This window comes from Salvelinus namaycush, chromosome 1, assembly GCF_016432855.1.
Source record: "Salvelinus namaycush isolate Seneca chromosome 1, SaNama_1.0, whole genome shotgun sequence".
In the NCBI taxonomy this organism is placed as follows: Eukaryota; Metazoa; Chordata; class Actinopteri; order Salmoniformes; family Salmonidae; genus Salvelinus; species Salvelinus namaycush.
In genome coordinates, this window is record NC_052307.1 from 17,409,544 (window position 1) to 17,429,266 (window position 19,723).

The window sequence follows — 19,723 nt, forward strand, 5'->3', positions numbered from 1 at the left end:
AATAGATCACAATTCAGTCCAGCTACCTAGGCACGATAAACAGGGACTGTTATGCTTTCTGATTACACACTGATTTTGTTTGTGCATAGTATGTGTGTGTGTCTGTGTTTGTCTGTGTCTAGTATGTGTGTGTCTGTCTGTGTGAGCTAGCTAGCAGGGTCCAGGGTATTTGAGACTTGTGTCAGTTACAGTCATACTGTCTTAATATGACTGAGGGAGACATGATTGAAAGTACTGGGCAGGAGGTCATCTGGGTCGTGTTCATTACGGCACCCAATGGAAAAAGAATAATAATTTTCTACGGAAAACAAAATGTGTTTCTTAAAGGACAAGTCCAGGTAGTACCTATTTGTTTCAGTTTTGCGCCTTTTGCTGCTTATTGAACACAACCCTGGATGTAATCTGGCTGGGCAGGAGTGGACAGACAGCAGGAGAACACCAGGAACTGCACAAAGGAAATGTTTTTTTACACACAGGAAATGTGTTCGATGTAGGCACTCCCAATCTCACACACACACACACACACACACACACACACACACACACACACACACACACACACACACACACACACACACACACTCATACTGTGCCTATGGGCATTCCTATCTCCACCATTCCCCCAGACACACACCCACACACACACACAAACAAACTCACACACCATGATCAAACACACCCATTCCATACAGTGAGGGTAATGACTAATGTCCCCTCTAAGCCGTGCGCGTGCGCGGCTGAGCAGCTCCCCTGGGACTTCTGTGCAGAAGAAATATCAGCTCGCGCAGAGAAGCACGAGATTGAACTTCACTCAACTCTCTAGTTTTTCCCTTTAGTTAACATTATCAACGGTTCCCTCTACTGTGGGAATTGCCAATATTAACCACTTTCAGCGCAACAAACCGAAACAAAACGAATTATGCAAAATTAACTATGCATGATATTTTGTTGTAGGCAGAACACACCGGAATAGGATTATTTTGCAATGACAGGCACATCAGCCCTTATTCTACAGACCGGTGTGGCATAACCAATAACCAGCTGCAGTATCCCTATATGCAAATAGACCATTGCCATATATGGATCTGTGCCAAACTGGGCTGTGTTTACAGCATGAGAGGTCGTGTCTAGATGCGCTTGTTTTAAGATCAAAGCGAGAGCTGCTTGTAGTCACACGTACACATTTGTTCATATCCTTTGCTAGTTAGTGAGTTATTAGCCCAGTTATAGCTCATTTCTAGTCAGCAATGGGGGAGTGGTTGCTTCCCACAAGAGCACAAAACGTGTGCATTTCTAGACATTTTTGAAAAGTGAGTCAGGTAAATATCATTTTTTTTCTGTCTTAAAGGGGCAGTGTTGTATTTTGAGATTGGCTTGAATAATCTAAGTAGCCAATAGGCAGAGGGTAGCATAATTTGTCTGATTCTCTGTAATAACGGTATGGGAATATGAATTAACTTTATTTTGTAAAGTGGTTTCTTGCATCAAACAACACATTTTCAGTCACCTTGTCTGAAGGACAAGTGGATTAACAGGATAGTGTCAAGCCCTGCATATTTTTTCCAAAAGTCGAATGGAATGTGGGCCTACATTGAAGACAACACATTGGCTGCTACTGTAGGCTGAATGATAGCTATTTTCATGCTAAAATGTTATGGGATGCATTTTCTCCATTGTTATTGATGGTAGGCCTAGATTATGACCAAATAGCCACAGTAGCCTACTTGGCCACTGTTATAACTGTAACTTAAAGCGGGTACAGCCTCAGTGTTCACAGTAAACGCACACCAGAAGTTGCGTACACACACACACATTGAGTGTAATAGCTGCTGGGAGGACAGGGTGCTTTCACAGATGGTTCCTGTTTGTATTTCAGCGGGTAAATGGTAGAGAGGCTCTTTGATCTGCTAAATGGCATATTGGCCCGTGATTGTGTCGTTAGGACCAGCCTCAACAGAGAGCTGACAGTCGGGCCTACTTCCAGACGTCATCGTATGGAGTGCCCTGTCAGATGTGAAGCCTAAAGAAGTACAGGGGAAAGGTTTTAAAAAGGTAACACAAGGGGAAAGGTTTAAAAAGGTAACACAAGGGGAAAGGTTTAAAAAAGGTAACACAAGGGGAAAGGTTTTAAAAATGTCACCACGCCTGAAAAGGGTACATGATGGTTGAAGATAATGACTGTGTGATTGTGAAGAGAGAATTCCTGATGACGAGGCATAAAGCTTATTTGATGTTTAAAAGTCTAAGCCATTGGGGGTTTTTACTAAGCTGACATATGGAATTGTTTTAAGATGGTCATACCATGGATCATTTAACTATTTGATTTGGAGTTATAGGACCGCTTTATGTCACGTTCTGACCTTAGTTCCTTTTTTATGTCTTTATTTTAGTTTGGTCAGGGTGTGAGTTGGGGTGGGCATTCTATGTTGTTTTTCTATGTTTTGTTCTGTATTTATATTTCTATGTGTTTGGCCTAGTATGGTTCTCAATCAGAGGCAGGTGTCAGTCGTTGTCTCTGATTGGGAGCCATATTTAGGTAGCCTGTTTTCTATTGTGTTTTGTGGGTGATTGTTTCCTGTGTTAGTCCCGAAACACGGTTTCGGTTTTCATTTATTCTCTTGTTCTTTTGTATTTTGTATTCATTCTCGATTAAATGATATTATGGATACGTACCACGCTGCATTTTGGTCCTCCTCTCCTTCCACCAACGAAAGCCGTTACACTTTATGAATAAACAAAAAAAATAAAACAATTATTTGATAAATTATAGAATTTGGCCTTTACTACTATAGCCCATAGAAACACATTGAATAACACGTTCATAAATAGCAAAATAGACAGTCAAAAAGAAATCAGAAAGAACAAGGCTTTGAAGTGTCTGTCCTATACAGTATCTAGGAGATGTAAGAAGTCTGTCTACCTCAATACTTCCATTCATTTGTACGGGTTACCTTCAGACGAGTCCCGTGACACTTGTGGGAAGATAAGCAAAACAGAGAACACCATCGTGTTCGTGAGAGTCTCATCTTTCCATAGAGTGGTCATATTCGGGCACTACAGATGGTTCCGTGAGAAGTCCGGTTTTCGGGAAGTCTCATTGTTTGACTAACACCGCTGTAGATCGGCCATCTTTCACCGCAGATGCGTAAGGCCGACATAGGCGGATGCAGCCCATACAAAAAAAACATATCTCTAACTTAAACTGACAGCATTTTATGGGGATTTTTTAAATATGTTGCTTAGATTGATGCATGTCAATAGACTCTTTAAGGAGTAACCAAACAAAATGCTTTTATGAAAGGTGATGACATTGTTTTGTAGTTATTTTGACATTGTTTTGACGTTGTATTGATGCTGACATTTCACTCTACACCCTTCACTGGTCCAGATGAATGACCCCTGCTCCACACCCAAGCCTTGAACCAGGGGATTCATAGACTTATCTCCACTTCAGAGGCAGATTGCGTTTTGCCTTGTGGGTATTGTGGTGTGCTGGACTGAGAGATCCACCGCTATCTCGCTTGAATACTTCCTTCATTTTTATGATGCCAATTCTCAGTCTATATGATTGAGGTGAATGTGATGACCACACACACACACACACACACACACACACACACACACACACACACACACACACACACACACACACACACACACACGGACACTATTCATGTCAGTTTGGTCACACCCTTTGCTCGACTAGCTCTTACATAGCTGCTAAATCATACATAAGAATGTTGTCCTGTTGATACTCCCAATGCTTTCTTTACAGTGGTCACTACAGGACTACATGACTACAATAATGTGCAGTTAAATATGTTATGCATACACTCTTAGAAAAGAGGGTTCCAAAAGGGTTCTTCGGCTCTCCTCATAGTCCCAGTCGGTATTAGATAGTACGTTGCGGCCCTGCCTGCCTGTGGGGAAAATAACCTGTGGTTACCTAGGTTACTCCATTGACTCACAGCAAAAACGTGACCTTTTTCAAACTAAATGTTCTTGTCATATCTGTTTGTTTTAGTCAATTTCAAAACTACATTTAAGAAAAGTACAACATGTGCAAAGATTACTTTTCAACATTGCCTGCTCCATAGTGTTCTCACTACTTAGAAAAAACTAATATTGTAGGGCTTCTCTCATCCCCCTTTTTATGATGGTGCTAGCAGCCATGTGAGGGAGTGCTAGCTAGCCAAGACCAACAACACAAAAAAGAACTATACAGCTACAAGTAAAGTGGAGTTACAAAGTGACTATACTAAACAAGTTAAATGTCTTACCTGTGATGAAATGTTTTCCACACGCATAGCTACGTGTAGCCTACTTGGACACCGGGTCCCCACATCTCCCAGTCTCCCACGTCTCCCACATCTCCCACGTCTCCCACGTCTCCCACGTCTCCCAGTCTCCAACATCTCCCAGTCTCCAACATCTCCCAGTCTCCCACATCTCCCAGTCTCCCACATCTCCCAGTCTCCCATGCCCAATAGCCTGAAGCCACAGTGCTCTTCTCACAGGCTCTATTTCCCTACGTGGGACGTTGCAATCCGTAGGTTGGGATTTTTTACCTGGTTGCATTTATGTTGAACAACACAGCAGCTTTTCGGCATGTTTTGTTATTTCTTTATAACAACAAATTGACTATGAAGTTGCCTCTCTTACAATAGGAAATAATGTTTGTTTTCCTCAATTTGTGGGCATGGTCGAGGGGAATTCCTTATTATTATGTGAATACCGACTGGGACTATGGGAGAACCCTTTTTGGTGCCAGGTAAAACCCTTTGTGTAAAGGGTTCTACCTGGAACCAAAAAGAGTTCTTCAAAGGGTTCTCCTATGGGGACAGCTGAAGAACCCTTTTAGGTTCTAGATAGCCCATTTTTTTGTAAGAGTGTAGAGATAAATGACATAACAACAAGCCTTATTGTAAAACAATAAAAAGGCTCATACCGGCTTATAACAAGTTATAGAGCATATCTGCCTGGATGCTTTAAGTGTTACCTCGATTTCTTAACAACTTCTAAAGCTCAAACTCTGTGTCTCTGTCCATAGGCAGGCCTGGGCACTGGTATCTGTAATTGGTGGAGGGAACGGCTCGTGTTCCGAGGACGTGCGGGAACATGAGAACCATGACACGGGAGGAAAGGCGCTGGCCCGGAAGAACTTCAGCACTGTGGACGGGGTCGGCTTCTCTGTCACCGCGTACAGCGAATGGAGGAACGGTGGGTCATTATAACCAGTGTGGCTTTACATAAACCCTGCAGCTAGAATGGTTTATAACTTGTTACATTTCTTATCTTTTAAAATGTCCATAACCGCTTTAGAGTCCATTATACCTACAGGCTTTAAGAAAAGTGTTACCACATTGGTAACCCAATATCACAAATATAGCTTAAGGAGAGCATTATTGTAGGTGCTTGTTTACTTGTGTATGTCATTGATTGTCTGCTCATTGAACAGGTCATATCAGGCTCTTCACATAGTCAGGAATGCCATGTAAAAGCAAAGCTTACACTCAGATTCTCTGATCTTGCAGCTTTTCCTGGATGGTGTATGTGTGGGGGGTTCAAGTGGTTAGTGTTTACAGGCTAGATCAATCAGCTGGACTGAACATTCCTGAGCGTGTGCGGGCAGGGTCCTCCTGTCACCAGGGCAAACAGCAGGTCCCCAGGAGGGGGTTTGGGTTTGGCACTGGTATGTCCAGTAAGCTGGGATGTTTGTTCTCATACAGTCTTACTCTCACACTTCAATGGTAGAGTCAGTTCAAGATACACTATGGAGGTTTGTTATTGTTTTTGTCTAACTTTTAGCTTGAATGTTGGGTGTATGGTATGGTTCAGATTTGTTGTCTCATTAAACCACACAAGTCCTTAGTTTTATCTACATTTCCTGGAAAATGTGACTTTTCTTGACTCTAGATCCTGTTTTCGCCATTAGTTATTTGGTATGCAGGTAGAAAACTGCTAATCCAACAGATCTTATCTGTGCTCTTCCAGGTTTTCCCATATCTGGGTTCCAGGTGGATGCTGTGGACCAGGTAGTCCTCAACCTGCAGGATGATGTACACACCTGGCAACCCGGGAACCATATTGTGGTTGCCAGTACTGACTATTCCATGCATCAGGCAGAGGAGTTCACACTCCTTCCCTGCCCCCACTGCACCAGCAGACAGGTCAGAGTTCAAGGTGAGTGAAAAATAAGGTAGTGTTTGTACATTTATGGGGGCTTACTTTAATTCTGATATTGAGTATCACTGCTGTGTTTTTAACTGGATATGGGGGTTCTCCCAATACATAATAGGATTTTCTTCTTTTCTGTTTAGGTTTCAAAATGTTTGTATTTGTTTTCAAATTTGGGAAAGAAAATTGCCTGTAAGTCTCTATTGTTCTCGCGGACTCTCTCTCTTTCTCTCTCTCTCTTAATTTCAGCTACACTCCCCATTGGTAAACAGGGGGCCTGTTGGATCATTGCCTATTTCTCTGAGTTTAAGAAATGAACAGTAAACATTATACTCACAAAAGTTTACATTTCAGATGTATTTATTTCTCTCTCTCTCTCTGTCCCTCCCTCCATCGTCCTGTTTTCTGCTGTGTGTGTGGATGCCAGTCCGGTTTTATAAACTGTCCATGGTGTCACAGGCCCAGCGAGCAAAACTGGTTGCAATGACATCATGGTCAGATTGTATACTGGTTGTAAGGAATTTTTGTTCACTTCTTTTTAGCAATAACGACCAAAAAAAAGACCTCATCTGGTTGTAATCTGACCAGATAACAGCCAAAATATGACATCTTGATCTTGTTATGAAAAGGACATCATAACCTGGTTGTAACAAAGACCAGTTTGTTGTAATCTGGTCTGGCGTTCCACCCTGTGTAGTCCCCTGTCTGCCAACACCTCTGTTTTGGCCCACTGCTCTGATGTCGACACAAGCCACCTCCCTTCCTGGAGCAAGGGCTGTGTGTGGTGTATCTCTCTCTCTCTCTCTCTCTCTCTCTCTCTCTCTCTCTCTCTTTCTCTTTCTCTTTCTCTTTCTCTCTCTCTTTCTCTTATTTATTTATTTATTTATATATTTGTGAGGTGAAGCACACATCCTGTGGTTGGCACTGGCAGCAGTTGGCTTGCCATATTGGGAGACTATAATGACAAACCGACAGTCTCATCTCATTCTCTCTAAATTGTTTTCATGGCTAGAAAGAGAGGTGCTGTTCTGTTTGGGATTAAGGTCACTCACCTGGCCCCATCAAATTAAATCCAAACCTACTGTATCGAGACAACCATATATTTGGCTGACTTGTTAATATGAACACTTTTAAATATCATATTAATATGTATGTCTAAATGTTTACATACAACAATTGATTTGTTGCTTTCACTGATATATGACAATAGTACATGCTATGAAGTTTGTGTACTATGTGTCCCCTCTCCCAGGGAGGCCCCAGTTTGGTCACATGGGGGAGATTGTGGACGGGGTGGACATGCGAGCGGAGGTGGCACTGCTCAGCAGGAACATACTCATCTATGGGGAGATGGAAAACACCTGCTATGGAAACAACTGGTGCCAGTTCTTTAGCCACGACACATACGGCGGACACATCAAGGTGTGTGCTTATGTAACCATGTGTATCTGTGAGTATAGGGTCTGTGTTGAACCTTGAGCCTGCCTGCCCTGTGCATTTCAGCCTGAGATATGTGCTTATTTAATGCCATTAAGTCTAGTGTAATCATGTTGAACATGACCATATTGCTGTGGCGGAGGGTCATTAGAGCATTCAGCAGACGCTGAATGACTGAGGACATTCATCATTCACACATGATCTAACAACAGACTGAAACAGGGAGGGACTACCTGGCCTTCTCCAATAAGAAATTGGTTGTAAATGGTTTCCGTTGCATGCCCTAATGAACACAACCCAGGCACCACTCAGAGAAAGAGGGGGCATGGATGAGCAACACTCACTACTCTTAATGTTTTGTGTTTCAGTATTGTAATCCTCCTTTGTCCTTTTTTACTCTGTATATTTCACAACCCCACTGAGCACACAGAAACCTCAAACACTTACTCAGACCAACGTCAATGCACACACCCCTCCCTCACACACACACACACATTCTCTGTATCCAGGATGCACAAGTACAATGCTTGCCCTGTATAATGTGTTACATACTCATGCTCTCTTCTGATAAATACATAATAACATTCCTCTTGCCTTATGTAAAAGCAGCCCTTTTGCAGTAAATGGAAAAACCCCTTGTTTCTTGACTGTAGAGAGTTCTGTCCAAGTGTAGTGTGTGTGTGTGTGAGAGAGTTTGGGTGAGTGAATGAGTGAGTTACAGTTAGCTTGAGGGATTGGCCAATATCTCCTTAACACAAAACAGACAATGTGGAAAAGGCCATATACCTAAGAAAGACCTGCCTGAGTTTTCTGCATATTTTTGTGTCTATTTGCTCATTAGGTCATATTTGTGTGGGTCTCTCTCTCTGTCTCACTCTTCTCTCTCTGTGTCTCACTATTCTCTCTCTTTGTCTCCCTCTCTCTGTCACTATCTCTCTCTCTCTCTCTCTCTCTCTCTCTCTCTCTCTCTCTCTCTCTCCCTCTCTCTCTCTCTCTCTCTCTCACTCTTCTCTCTCTTTGTCTCCCTCTCTCTGTCACTATCTGTCTCCCTCTCTCTGTCACTATCTGTCTCTCTCTCGCTCTCTCTCTCTCCCTGTCCCCCTCTCGGTGTCTCACTCTTCTCTCTCTTTGTCTCCCTCTCTCTGTCACTATCTGTCTCCCTCTCTCTGTCACTATCTGTCTCTCTCTCGCTCTCTCTCTCTCCCTGTCCCCCTCTCGGTGTCTCACTCTTCTCTCTCGGTGTCTCACTCTTCTCTCTCGGTGTCTCACTCTTCTCTCTCGGTGTCTCACTCTTCTCTCTCTGTGTCTCACTCTTCTCCCTGTGTGTGTGTGTGTCTCTCTCTCTCTCTTTCTCTTTCTGTATAGCATTGTTTGTGCTCAGATCATCAGTTGTTGCTTGATGTCAATAGATGTAACTGTAAAATAGAGCCACCAATAGATCAGCAGAACCAGAGTAATATGATACAACACAGCACAACACCATACCACACAGCACAACACCATACCACACAGCACAACACCATACCACACAGCACAACACCATACCACACAGCACAACACCATACCACACAGCACAACACCATACCACACAGCACAACACCATACCACACAGCACAACACCATACCACACAGCACAACACCATACCACACAGCACAACACCATACCATACCACACAGCACAACACCATACCACACAGCACAACACCATACCACACAGCACAACACCATACCACACAGCACAACACCATACCACACAGCACAACACCATACCACACAGCACAACACCATACCATACCATACCATACCACACAGCACAGCACAGCACACCACACCACACCACACCACACCACACCACACCACACCACACCTCTTTACTCTCTACCCCATTTCTCCTCAGATATTTGGGAACTTCACTTCGGTGCACCTGTCCCACGTGGAGCTGAGGAACATGGGGCAGCAGGAGCAGGGCCGCTACCCGGTCCACTTCCACCGCTGTGGGGATGTTGACTGGCGAGGGGGCTACCGGGAACCAGCATACGTGGACGGCCTCTCCATCCACCACTCCTTCTCCCGCTGCATCACCATCCATGCCACCAATGGCTTGCTGGTGTGTGTGTGCTGTATGTGTGTGCACGTGTGTGTCAGGGCTGGGGTCAATTATAATTGAATGCAGTCAATTCAGGAAGTGATTTTAAAAAAATTAAAAGAAAAAACTTTTGAAAAACCAGTTTATTGATAAATCATTGAAAATAGATGTAATTTAAGTTTACTTCATGGATTGACTGTCTTTAATTCGAATTGACTCCAGCCGTAGTGTGTGTGTATGTGCCGTATGTGTGATAAAACTTGGGGAAATGAGGACCATATGACGCCAGTCATGAAATAAATGAATGTCAAATGCGTTGACCATCATTCAGATAACATGATGCAGCAACTCCAAGCTGCTTTCCTGCTCTGCTCCTGTCATTGGTGTGTAGAGTTTCCCAAATGTTTCTCCTCTCCAGGTGAAGGACACTGTAGGCTATGACACCCTGGGTCACTGTTTCTTCCTGGAGGACGGGATGGAGCAGAGGAACACGTTCTTCCACAACCTGGGTTTGGTGACCCGACCAGGAACGCTCCTGCCCACCGACCGCAACGAGACCATGTGCACCAGCATCCGAGACAAAGTGTATAAGAACTATACACCTTCGCCGAGCATGGAGTGCAAGTAAGACAGAACATACTTGTCTGGCCGCAGATAGAAAGAGTAAACAAGTGACCGAGGGGAAATTAGAGGAACAAAATGAAAGTGAAAAGAGGCAGAAATGAGAAAAAAATATAGCTCAATAAGAAAGAGTAATGGAAGTAAGGGGGGTGTGGTGTGTCAGGTTTTACTGGGTTGGACAGGCCTACTGTGGGGTGTGGTGTGTCAGGTTTTACTGGGTTGGACAGGCCTACTGTGGGGTGTGGTGTGTCAGGTTTTACTGGGTTGGACAGGCCTACCTTGAGAGAAGACAACGGGTTCATGTCCTCTTTGTGAGAGTGATACGGCCGTCTTATCCCTGCAAAATCAACCACACTGCTGCATGGGATGTGTTTCTGTTTCTGGGGGAGGTTGAAAAGGAGGTCTGTTTGGGGAGCAGCAGGCGCTGTTTTTGGAGGTGTGTGTGTGTGTGTGTGTGTGTGTGTGTGTGTGTGTGTGTGTGTGTGTGTGTGTGTGTGTGTGTGTGTGTGTGTGTGTGTGTGAGAGAGTACGTGTGTGTGAGAGAGTACGTGTGTGAGAGAGAGTACGTGTGTGTGTGTGTGAGAGAGAGTACGTGTGTGTGTGTGTGAGAGAGAGTACGTGTGTGTGTGTGTGAGAGAGAGTACGTGTGTGTGTGTGTGAGAGAGAGTACGTGTGTGTGTGTGTGAGAGAGAGTACGTGTGTGTGTGTGAGAGAGAGAGTACGTGTGTGTGTGAGAGAGCGAGAGTACGTGTGTGTGTGAGAGAGCGAGAGTACGTGTGTGTGTGAGTGAGAGAGAGTACGTGTGTGTGTGAGTGAGAGAGAGTACGTGTGTGTGTGAGTGAGAGAGAGTACGTGTGTGTGTGAGTGAGAGAGAGTACGTGTGTGTGTGAGTGAGAGAGAGTACGTGTGTGTGTGAGTGAGAGAGAGTACGTGTGTGTGTGTGTGAGTGAGAGAGAGTACGTGTGTGTGTGTGTGAGTGAGAGAGAGTACGTGTGTGTGTGTGTGAGAGAGAATACGTGTGTGTGTGAGAGTACAGGTGTGTGTGAGAGAGAGAGTGTGTGTGTGTGTGTGTGTGTGTTGGCAGAACTGTCCCTGGACAGGATTTATGTGGTAGAGGTGGATTATTCCATGGATAACAGGAGTCTCTGTTCTTATTAAATTAATAGATCCTGATATTAACAATCAGTTTGCCTGGAGACATCTCCTCTAATGCCCTTTCATCCTCCCTGTGTGTCTGTCTGTGTCTGCTCGGTGTGTGTTGTTTTAGGGCAGTGTCTACGTTCTGGATCGCCAACCCCAATAATAACCTCATAAGCAACGCTGCTGCTGGCTCCCAGGTATGACTGTAATAAGCATCTCTGCCTACCAACAAAACAACACTGTTTAATAATGAATGAATAACGATCAGCAGGGGACTGAGACTGTACATCTGGTGAGCCCCCCCCCCCCCCCCCAGCTTTAAGGTTTAACCACTCATAAGGATCTAAGGCTGTGGCTTACCGGTTCATCTCATGTGATGAGGTGATAAATCTGGGGAGATATTGGGTTCTTACTTTTACATCAACAGCAATAAATGATGGCTTCAACCAGGAGATAAAGTTCAACATCAAGACCTTACTGTTCTAGTTCAAGCACAATTGTATCAATGTGCCTGTGCATTATACTCAATGACAGTACTCTCTCTGTGCAATACTCAAGGACAGTACTCTCTCTGTGCAATACTCAAGGACAGTACTCTCTCTGTGCAATACTCAAGGACAGTACTCTCTCTGTGCAATACTCAATGACAGTACTCTCTCTGTGCAGTTTTCTCTCTCTCTCTCTCTCTCTCTCTCTCATACCTGCTGTCTCGACCTCTGAATGCTCGGCTATGAAAAGCAAACTGACATTTACTCCTGAGGTGCTGACTTGTTGCACCCTCTATAACCACTTTGATTATTGTTTGACACTGCTGGTCATCTTTGAACATTTTGAAGAACGATCTGGCCTTAATGGCCATGTACTCTTATAATCTCCACCGGGCACAGCCAGAAGAGGACTGGCCACCCGTCAGAGCCTTGTTCCTCTAGGTTTCTTCCTAGGTTCCTGTCTTTCTAGGGAGTTTTTCCTAGCCGCCGTGCTTCTACATCTGCATTGCTTGCTGTTTGGGGTTTTAGGCTGGGTTTCTGTATAAACACTTTGTGACAACTGCTGATGTAAAAAGAGCTTCTAAATACATTTGATTGATTATTACTCCAGGATCATTATTATTTTTCACTCCATTTACCCCCCCATGTCATCCTAAAGGATGCTGGGATATGGTATGTGTTCCACAGCTCATCCACAGGGGACTCTCATGGGCTGGTTCCAGAGACCCGGGCAGAACTGACCCCTTTGGGGATCTTCTACAACAACCGTGTGCACTCCAACTTTAAGGTACCACTCACTGGCAGCACTGTGTGAAAGACAAAAACACTGTGGTTCTGTGTGGCTCAGCTGGTAAAAGCATGGTGCTAACAACACCAAGGTCTTGGCGTTAAATTCCCGCAGGGATCACATACACAAAGTAGTAAGAGCTCTTCCAATTGTCTGATTTCGCCCACATACAGTATGCCAGCTCTCACTCAAAACCTTACACATGTACGAGTCCTTTTTATCCATGCCAAACTTGGTGCAAAACCACGCCCACGAGAAACCTAGCAACATTAAAAGCTGCGCTGATTGGTCAGAGTTCGGTTGTTTCCTGTGACGAAGCAAAGGCGCGCGAGAGAAGGAGGAACGTTAGAGATGGAATCCCCATCAAAACAAAACATTGCCATCCATACTTGCATTTTCCCGAATTGCCATTGATTCACTATTACTGACAATCATGTAATGTTAGTTTTCTACAGAGTCACATGTTTCTTGCCTTTCGTTTAGCTCATTTCAAACGATGATGCGAAACTGCTCGTCTCCCGCAGTCGGTGGCATGGCAATCAGCGTGGCTTTGAATGTTGCTAGGTTACCCGTGGGTGTGGTTTTGCACCAAGTTTGGCGTGGATAATACGGGATCGGTGTCCCCACCGCGGGACGGTTGAGCTAACGTAGGCTAATGTGATTAGCATGAGGTTGTAAGCAACAAGCTTAAATTCTTGTTATTCTAATTGCACTGTCCAATTTACAGTAGCTATTACAGTGAAAGAATACCATGCTATTGTTTGAGGAGAGTGCACAATTATGAACTTGAAAATGTATTAATAAACTAATTAGGCACATTTGGGCAGTCTTGATTTTTGAACAGATATGCAATGGTTCATTGGATCAGTCTAAAACGTTGCACATATACTGCTGCCATCTAGTGGCCAAAATCTAAATTGCACCTGGGCTAGAATAATACATTGTGGCCTTTCTCTTGCATTTCAAAGATGATGGTACAAACAAAATACAAAAAAAATGCATGTTTTTTTCTTTGTATTTTCTCTTACCAGATCTATTGTGTTATATTCTCCTACATTATTTTCACATTTCCACAAATGTCAAAGTGTTTCCTTTCAAATGATATCAAGAATATGCATATCCTTGCTTCAGGTCCTGAGCTACAGGCAGTACTGTCATTTTAGGCGGGGGGGAAAAAGGGTCGGATCCTTAAGAGGATAAAAAGGACTCCACATGCACACCCACCTCACTTGCCGCACACAGACACGCACACTAGCATTTGTAATAGGCTTCTGTTTCTCTGGCTTAATAGCAAAATTAGGTTAGGTGAACTGGGAGCCCATTGTCCACTCTGACCACAAGTGCCTCTCTCATAAGGAGTGAGCTTACAGTCTCAAGACTATGCTTCAGTTATACACTACTGGTCAAAACTTTTAGAACAGCTACTCCTTCAAGGGGTTTTTCTTTATTTTTACTATTTTCTACATTGTAGAATAATAGTGAAGACATCAAAACTATGAAATAACACATATGGAATCATGTAGTAACAAAAAAAAGTGTTAAACAAATCAAAATATATTTTATATTTGAGATTCTTCAAATAGCCACCCATTGCCTGGATGACCAGCTTCACCTGGAATGCTTTTCCAACAGTCTTGAAGGAGTTCCCACATATTCTGAGCACTTGTTGGCTGCTTTTCCTTCACTCTGCGATCCGACTCACTCCAAACCATATCAATTTGGTTGAGGTCGGGGGATTGTGGAGGCCAGGTCATCTGATGCAGCACTCCATCAATTTCCTTCTTGGTAAAATAGGCCTTACACAGCCTGGAGGTGTGTTGGGTCATTGTCCTGTTGAAAAACAAATGAAACCAGATGGAATGGCGTATCGCTGCAGAATGCTGTGGTAGCCATGCTGGTTAAGTTGAATTCTAAATAAATCACAGACAGTGTCACCAGCAAGGCACCCCCACACCATAACACCTCCTCTTCCATGCTTTACGGTGCGAAATACACATGCGGAGATCATCTGTTCACCCACACCGCGTCTCACAAAGACGTCGGTTAGAACCAAAGATTTCCAATTTGGACTCCAGACCAAAGGCCAAATTTCCACCGGTCTAATGTCCATTGATCGTGTTTCTTGGCCGAAGCTAGTCTCTTCTTCGCATTGGTGTCCTTTAGTAGTGGTTTCTTTGCAGCAATACAACCACGAAGGCCTGATTCACACAGTCTCCTCTGAGCAGTTGATGTTGAGATGTGTCTGTTACTTGAACTCTGTGAAGCATTTATTTGGGCTGTAATTTCTGAGGTGCAGTTAACTCTAATGAACATATCCTCTGCAGCAGAGGTAACTCTGGGTCTTCCATTCCTGTGGCGGTCCTCAGGAGAGCCAGTTTCATCATAGCGCTGATGGTTTTTGCAACTGCACTTGAAGAAACTTTCAAAGTTATTGAAATGTTCCGGATTGACTGACCTTCATGTCTTAAAGTAATGATGGACTGTCGTTTCTCTTTGCTTATTTGATCTGTTCTTGCCAAAAATATGGACTTGGTCTTTGACCAAATAAGGCTATCTTCTGTATACCAACCCTACCTTGTCACAACACAACTGATTGGCTCAAACACATTAAGAATGAAAGAAATTCCACAACTTCACTTTTAAGAAGGCACACCTGGTAATTGAAATGCATTCCAGGTGACTACCTCATGAAGCTGGCTGAGGGAATGCCAAGAGTGTGCAAAGCTGTCATCAAGGCAAAGGGTGGCTATTTGAAGAAGCTCAAATATAAAATATATTTAGATTTGTTTAACACTTTTGGTTACTACATGATCCCATATGTGTTATTTCATAGTATTGATGTCTTCACTATTATTCTACAATGTAGAAAATAGCAAAAATATAGAAAATCCTTGATTGAATAGGTGTTCTAAAACTTTTGACCGGTAGTGTATACCTATGGTATATACACAGTCTCATTACATTGCATTCACACTTGAACTGCACATTACACACTACACTCTTATATCCCGTACATTTGACAATATATCTATTTCACAGAGTTGCTACTGTGTGCTATTACGACACTCACATGTAAAACTGTCCGACTCCTTTATGACCATAGTTCCCATACCTGTTTGTGTTACCCAGGCTGGGCTCTTCATTGATAAAGGTGTGAAGACCACCAATGCCAGTGCTGCAGACCCCCGGGAGTACCTGTGTCTGGACAACAACGCCAGGTAAGAATACAGGTCAAACTACATTGCATTTAGAATTACATTTCGACATGCAGGGATCAATCATTGTCTATATATTTACTTGGTCTAGTAGGCTGTGGTTTAGTTAGTATCTATCTCTACAGCACTTACTGTAGATGGTATGTAGTTTATATGGTATGGTCTGTACTGGACTTTGATAGTCTGTACTGGTCGGTACTCTCCTTGTACAGTAGTCTGGAGGGTCTGGCAGGTTTGTGTTTACAGACAAAACAAGGCTCCAATCTGCACCAGTCTGTCCAAATACAAGCCTCTTCTTCAACAGATAGAAAGAAAATAGCTTAGGCCATCTAAGACCACTGCTTACGCTGTGTGTGTTTGTGTGTGAAGGTGAGGACTGAGTGTGTTTGTTTGTCTGTGTGCGTTTGTTTGTTTGTGTGCATAGTGTTTGTCTGTGTGCGTTGTGTTTGTCTGTGTGCGTTGTGTTTGTCTGTGTGCGTTGTGTTTGTCTGTGTGCGTTGTGTTTGTCTGTGTGCGTAGTGTTTGTCTGTGTGCGTAGTGTTTGTCTGTGTGTGTTTGTGTGCGTAGTGTTTGTCTGTGTGTGTTTGTGTGCGTAGTGTTTGTCTGTGTGCGTAGTGTTTGACTGTGTGCGTAGTGTTTGTCTGTGTGTATTTTCTAAGAGAGTGCTGTGCATCTGTGTGTCAGAGAGAGAGATCAAGAGTGTGTGTTTCTATACCCATATTACACATGGGTCTGTTTCAGGTTCCGTCCACATGAGAATGCAGACCCAAACCGTCCCAGGGTGGCTGCTCTCATCGACACACTCATCGCCTTTAAGAACAACGACCTCGGAGCCTGGATACGAGGCGGTGACATTACCATTCAGAACTCTGGGTGAGTGCTGTGATGTCATCTCATTGAGCCCATGAATGTGGTTACTGTATCCTTGTTCATCAATGTGCTGTGCAGTAGTCACATCTCATCGCTTCTGTCTTCGATGTCCCTGTATGATTCGCACAGAGAAGAGTGTCTCAGAAGTGACTCAGGTTTTACTGTAGCAACTTGCATTAGAATTAGTAGCTAGCATGCTAAGCTAACATGTTATCAAGTGGCCATCTCGGATGTGGCAAAGGGCCAGGAGTTCCTCTTTCTCAGTCCTCAAGGCTATGGATGACATTGAACTGGTGACTCCTACACTTCTGGGTTAGCCCTACTCAGTGGAGCTCTCACACAGTGCACGTCTACAATGCAGAATGAATGATACATTCATTCTCTCTGGTTATAGATTTGCAGACAATGGGGTGGGACTCTCCTTTGCGAGGTATGTACCAAGGCTCCTGTGTCTGTTTCTACACCTGTGTTTCTGTCTGTACATTCCTAACACCCCCACTACACATACACTTATGCTCAAAAACACATCCTGTCCCTTTCCTCTCCCTCCGTCAGTGACGGTAGTTATCCTAAGGACGAGGGTTCCAGTCAGGAAGTGACTCAGTCTCTGTTTGTGGGAGAGAGCCGGAACCGTGGCTTCAACGGAGGCCAGAACAAGTACTGGGGCCAGGGAGGAGCAGACGGCAAGATGAGGACACTACCCAGGAACAGGTGTGTGTGTTCTCGTGTGTGCATGTGTGAAAAATATTGTAATAAAAAACTGTAGATAGCGTTGGAGAGGTGCATTGCTCTTGTAAGGGAAGTACTGCTTTGACTAACTTCCTGTAATAGGATACATGTTTTTTTAATGTTTGTATCACTTCTGTGTTTCCTGAGAACCAATTTCCTCCATCCGCGTAGTAAGCCTCCTTTGATAAACAGTGACTGAAAGGAAAAAATGAATCAAAGCGTTGCTTACAGTGACCAATGAGAAATTAGAGTCTGAGAAACAGTTACAGTCACGGAGAGCAGTTGCGGAAGAGCACTTGGATCAGGGACAGGGAGCAGGCTGTAACCCACCCACAGTCAGAGAGACAGTCTTCAGGTTCGGGTTCATTAAGGTATGCAACGGAAAACATTTTTCAGTAGAAAAAAAGAGAGCATTGAACATTTATTGGGATGTGTCTTGTCCTTGAGGAAGAACTGAGCGATTTCCGCTAGCTGCAAAGTCAAAATTGGCTATATGTAAAATAATGAATGAGAACAAAAATGTGCTTTTTGGTCTTAATTTAAGATTAGGGTTAGGCATTATTGTTCAATTTTCACCTAAAATGACATACCCAAATCTAAGTACCAGTATCTCAGGCCCTGAAGCAAGGATATGCATATTATTGGAACCATTTGAAAGGAAACACTTTGAAGTTTGTGGAAATGTGAATTGAATATAGGAGAATATAACACAATAGATCTGGTAGAAGAAAATACAAAGAAAAATGTTTTTTTCCCATTTTTTTTCTATCACTATCTTTGAAATGCAACAGAAAGGTCCCAAATCTACCCATCACTCTGGTTGTAATTCCGATGGCGTCCACAAGATAGCAGCAGTGTATGTGCAACGTTTCAGACGGATAACTTGAAGTATGAGAAAAGTCACCCAGGTACATTTCGGCAAATCGTGAAGGAGACGTTTACATTCACATTACATTTTTCTGCAAGAATATAAAATCTGTATACTTGGACTTTGATTTAGCTTTTCCAGTATTAGTTATATTATAAGTTCAACATGCTCAAAGTTCAACGTGCAAAACACCCAGTTTTCATAACTTCATAACGCTCCATATTCTTATAATTTTTGTCCAAAACGAAAAGGCTTGATGTTCCACAAGGTTAGCAGCAACATTGTGCAACAGATACTGGGTTTCTGAGCCCAGCTCATTGGCTATTTAGCTAGCTTTGTTTGACCCCAATTGGTGCTTATTTTACAAAGTTACAGTCAATCAAGTGAAGACCGCCCGCGTCATCGGCGTGCCATAAAGGCGCCGCTCTCTGACCAAATTTGGTGTCCTATAGGATATACTACACACCTAATGATATAGTGATGTCTGGTTACATTCTAGGATCTCGGAGGAATAAATACGAACGTGATTTGACTAGTTGAAACAACGTTTAGGGTTAGATTTTCACAGATTCCTTTCTTTACAAATTGAACGAGTGGAAATACAAAATCAATCGTGCATGCTATATGGGCCTTTTTAGGATATGAAAAAGGATTTTATCTAACAAAACGACACTTCATGTTATCTCTGGGACCCTTTGGATGATAAATCAGAGCAAGATTTTAGAATGTAAGTACACATTTCACCTTTAGAGGTGCATTTCTCAAACCTATCGTGGTGAAAAAAGTGTTTTGTTGTTAGGAGCTCTCCTCAAACAATAGCATGGCATTTTTTTCGCAGAAATAGCTACTGTAAATTGGACAGTGCAGTTATATTAACAAGAATTTAAGCTTTCAGCCGATATAAGACACTTATGTACCGAGATTTGTTGTTTCTCTAAAATCTGCGATCGTGACACACGGCGCTGCATGATTTACAACTGTCCCGTTGACGGGACGCCTATCCCTAAATTAACCTCTACGGGATCGGTGTCCCCCCGCGGGGACGGTTGAGCTAACGTAGGCTAATGTGATTAGCATGAGGTTGTAAGTAACAAGAACATTTCCCAGGACATAGACATATCTGATATGGGCAGAAAGCTTAAATTCTTGTTAACCTGTCTGGCTCTGGCGTTCCGCTAGCGGAACTCCTCCCACATTCCACTGAAAAGGCAGAGCGCGAAATTCAAAAGATATATTTTTTAGAAATATTTAACTTTCACACATTAACAAGTCCAATACAGCAAATGAAATATACACATCTTGTGA

At 43.3% G+C, this 19,723-nt stretch overlaps 1 protein-coding gene across 1 annotated transcript in view; it reads left to right on the forward strand.

Moving 5' to 3' along the window:
- Nucleotides 1–19,723, forward strand: part of LOC120053123 (cell surface hyaluronidase-like) — a 42,998-nt gene that overhangs the window by 10,014 nt on the left and 13,261 nt on the right. Inside the window, exons 5-15 of the mRNA XM_039000338.1 lie at nucleotides 5,051–5,220; nucleotides 5,995–6,183; nucleotides 7,430–7,599; nucleotides 9,512–9,721; nucleotides 10,119–10,324; nucleotides 11,589–11,658; nucleotides 12,608–12,736; nucleotides 15,866–15,954; nucleotides 16,693–16,824; nucleotides 17,216–17,251; nucleotides 17,377–17,532. Coding sequence (XP_038856266.1) covers nucleotides 5,051–5,220; nucleotides 5,995–6,183; nucleotides 7,430–7,599; nucleotides 9,512–9,721; nucleotides 10,119–10,324; nucleotides 11,589–11,658; nucleotides 12,608–12,736; nucleotides 15,866–15,954; nucleotides 16,693–16,824; nucleotides 17,216–17,251; nucleotides 17,377–17,532 — 1,557 coding nt within the window. The remainder of the gene's footprint in view (nucleotides 1–5,050; nucleotides 5,221–5,994; nucleotides 6,184–7,429; nucleotides 7,600–9,511; nucleotides 9,722–10,118; nucleotides 10,325–11,588; nucleotides 11,659–12,607; nucleotides 12,737–15,865; nucleotides 15,955–16,692; nucleotides 16,825–17,215; nucleotides 17,252–17,376; nucleotides 17,533–19,723) is intronic.